The 612-nt window shown below is 65.4% G+C and overlaps 2 protein-coding genes across 7 annotated transcripts in view; one reads left to right on the forward strand and one right to left on the reverse strand.

The window, feature by feature from the left end:
- Dock4 (dedicator of cytokinesis 4) overlaps positions 1-84 on the reverse strand; it is a 433,388-nt gene extending 433,304 nt beyond the window's left edge. The window contains exon 1 of the mRNA XM_033755915.1: positions 44-84. Within this exon, the coding sequence (XP_033611806.1) occupies positions 44-84 (41 nt within the window). The remainder of the gene's footprint in view (positions 1-43) is intronic.
- A 281-nt stretch (positions 85-365) lies between these two features.
- Positions 366-612, forward strand: part of Znf277 (zinc finger protein 277) — a 118,819-nt gene continuing 118,572 nt past the window's right edge. For 2 of the 6 annotated variants that reach the window (XM_033756956.1, XM_033756959.1), the window contains exon 1: positions 439-517. Coding sequence is in view for 3 of the 6 variants with exons in the window: in XM_033756951.1 (XP_033612842.1) it covers positions 427-517 (91 nt within the window). In the remaining 3 variants the exon portion in view is untranslated. Of the gene's footprint in view, positions 518-612 lie in introns of all 6 variants that reach the window. The other 4 variants (XM_033756951.1, XM_010643381.3, XM_010643382.3 and 1 more) reach the window with 4 other exon arrangements.

Raw genomic sequence — 612 nt, forward strand, 5'->3', positions numbered from 1 at the left:
CGAGGCTGTACCGCCCGCCGCTCTCCCGGCGGCGGCTGCTCACAGTCCTCCGACGCGCACCCGGGGACCTGGCGGCGCAGTCATTGTTCTGATTCACTGAACTAAGAGAACACGCCGGGGCACTCTCAGGCGCACCCCCCGCCCGTCAGCGCCTCTTCCAACACTCCCTTCCCACGGCTCCCGTGGCACGCTGGGAATCGTAGTTCTCCACCTCTCCATCCCGGAAGGGGGCGTGAAGGGAAAGGCAAGAGGCGGGGTCATGCTGCGCTCGCCACGTGCTATTGGCCCAGAGCGTGACGGCACGGCGCAGGCGTGAAAGAAACGCCCCGTTGGGGGTGGAACTCGCCTCCAGTTACATTTCTATTGGTCCGGACGCGGGTCTACCCTGCCCCACCCCACTACCGCCCTGGTCCGCTCAGCGGAATCATGGCTGCTCCCAAAACCCAGGGGGCTGTCGCCGAAATGGAGGAAGAGGGCGACAGAAGCCGGACCGGGGTCTGGGGTGTTGCTTATGAAGGTGAGTACGGGGCGGTGAAGGTGTGGGTCGTTTGTCTTCCTTTCTCCATGCCCGAGTGCAGCTCACCCCAGGTCTGACCCCGGGAGCCCTCGGCT

The sequence above is a fragment of the Fukomys damarensis genome, unplaced genomic scaffold (genome assembly GCF_012274545.1).
Source record: "Fukomys damarensis isolate Sample0158 unplaced genomic scaffold, DMR_v1.0_HiC HiC_scaffold_4, whole genome shotgun sequence".
NCBI lineage: Eukaryota > Metazoa > Chordata > Mammalia > Rodentia > Bathyergidae > Fukomys > Fukomys damarensis.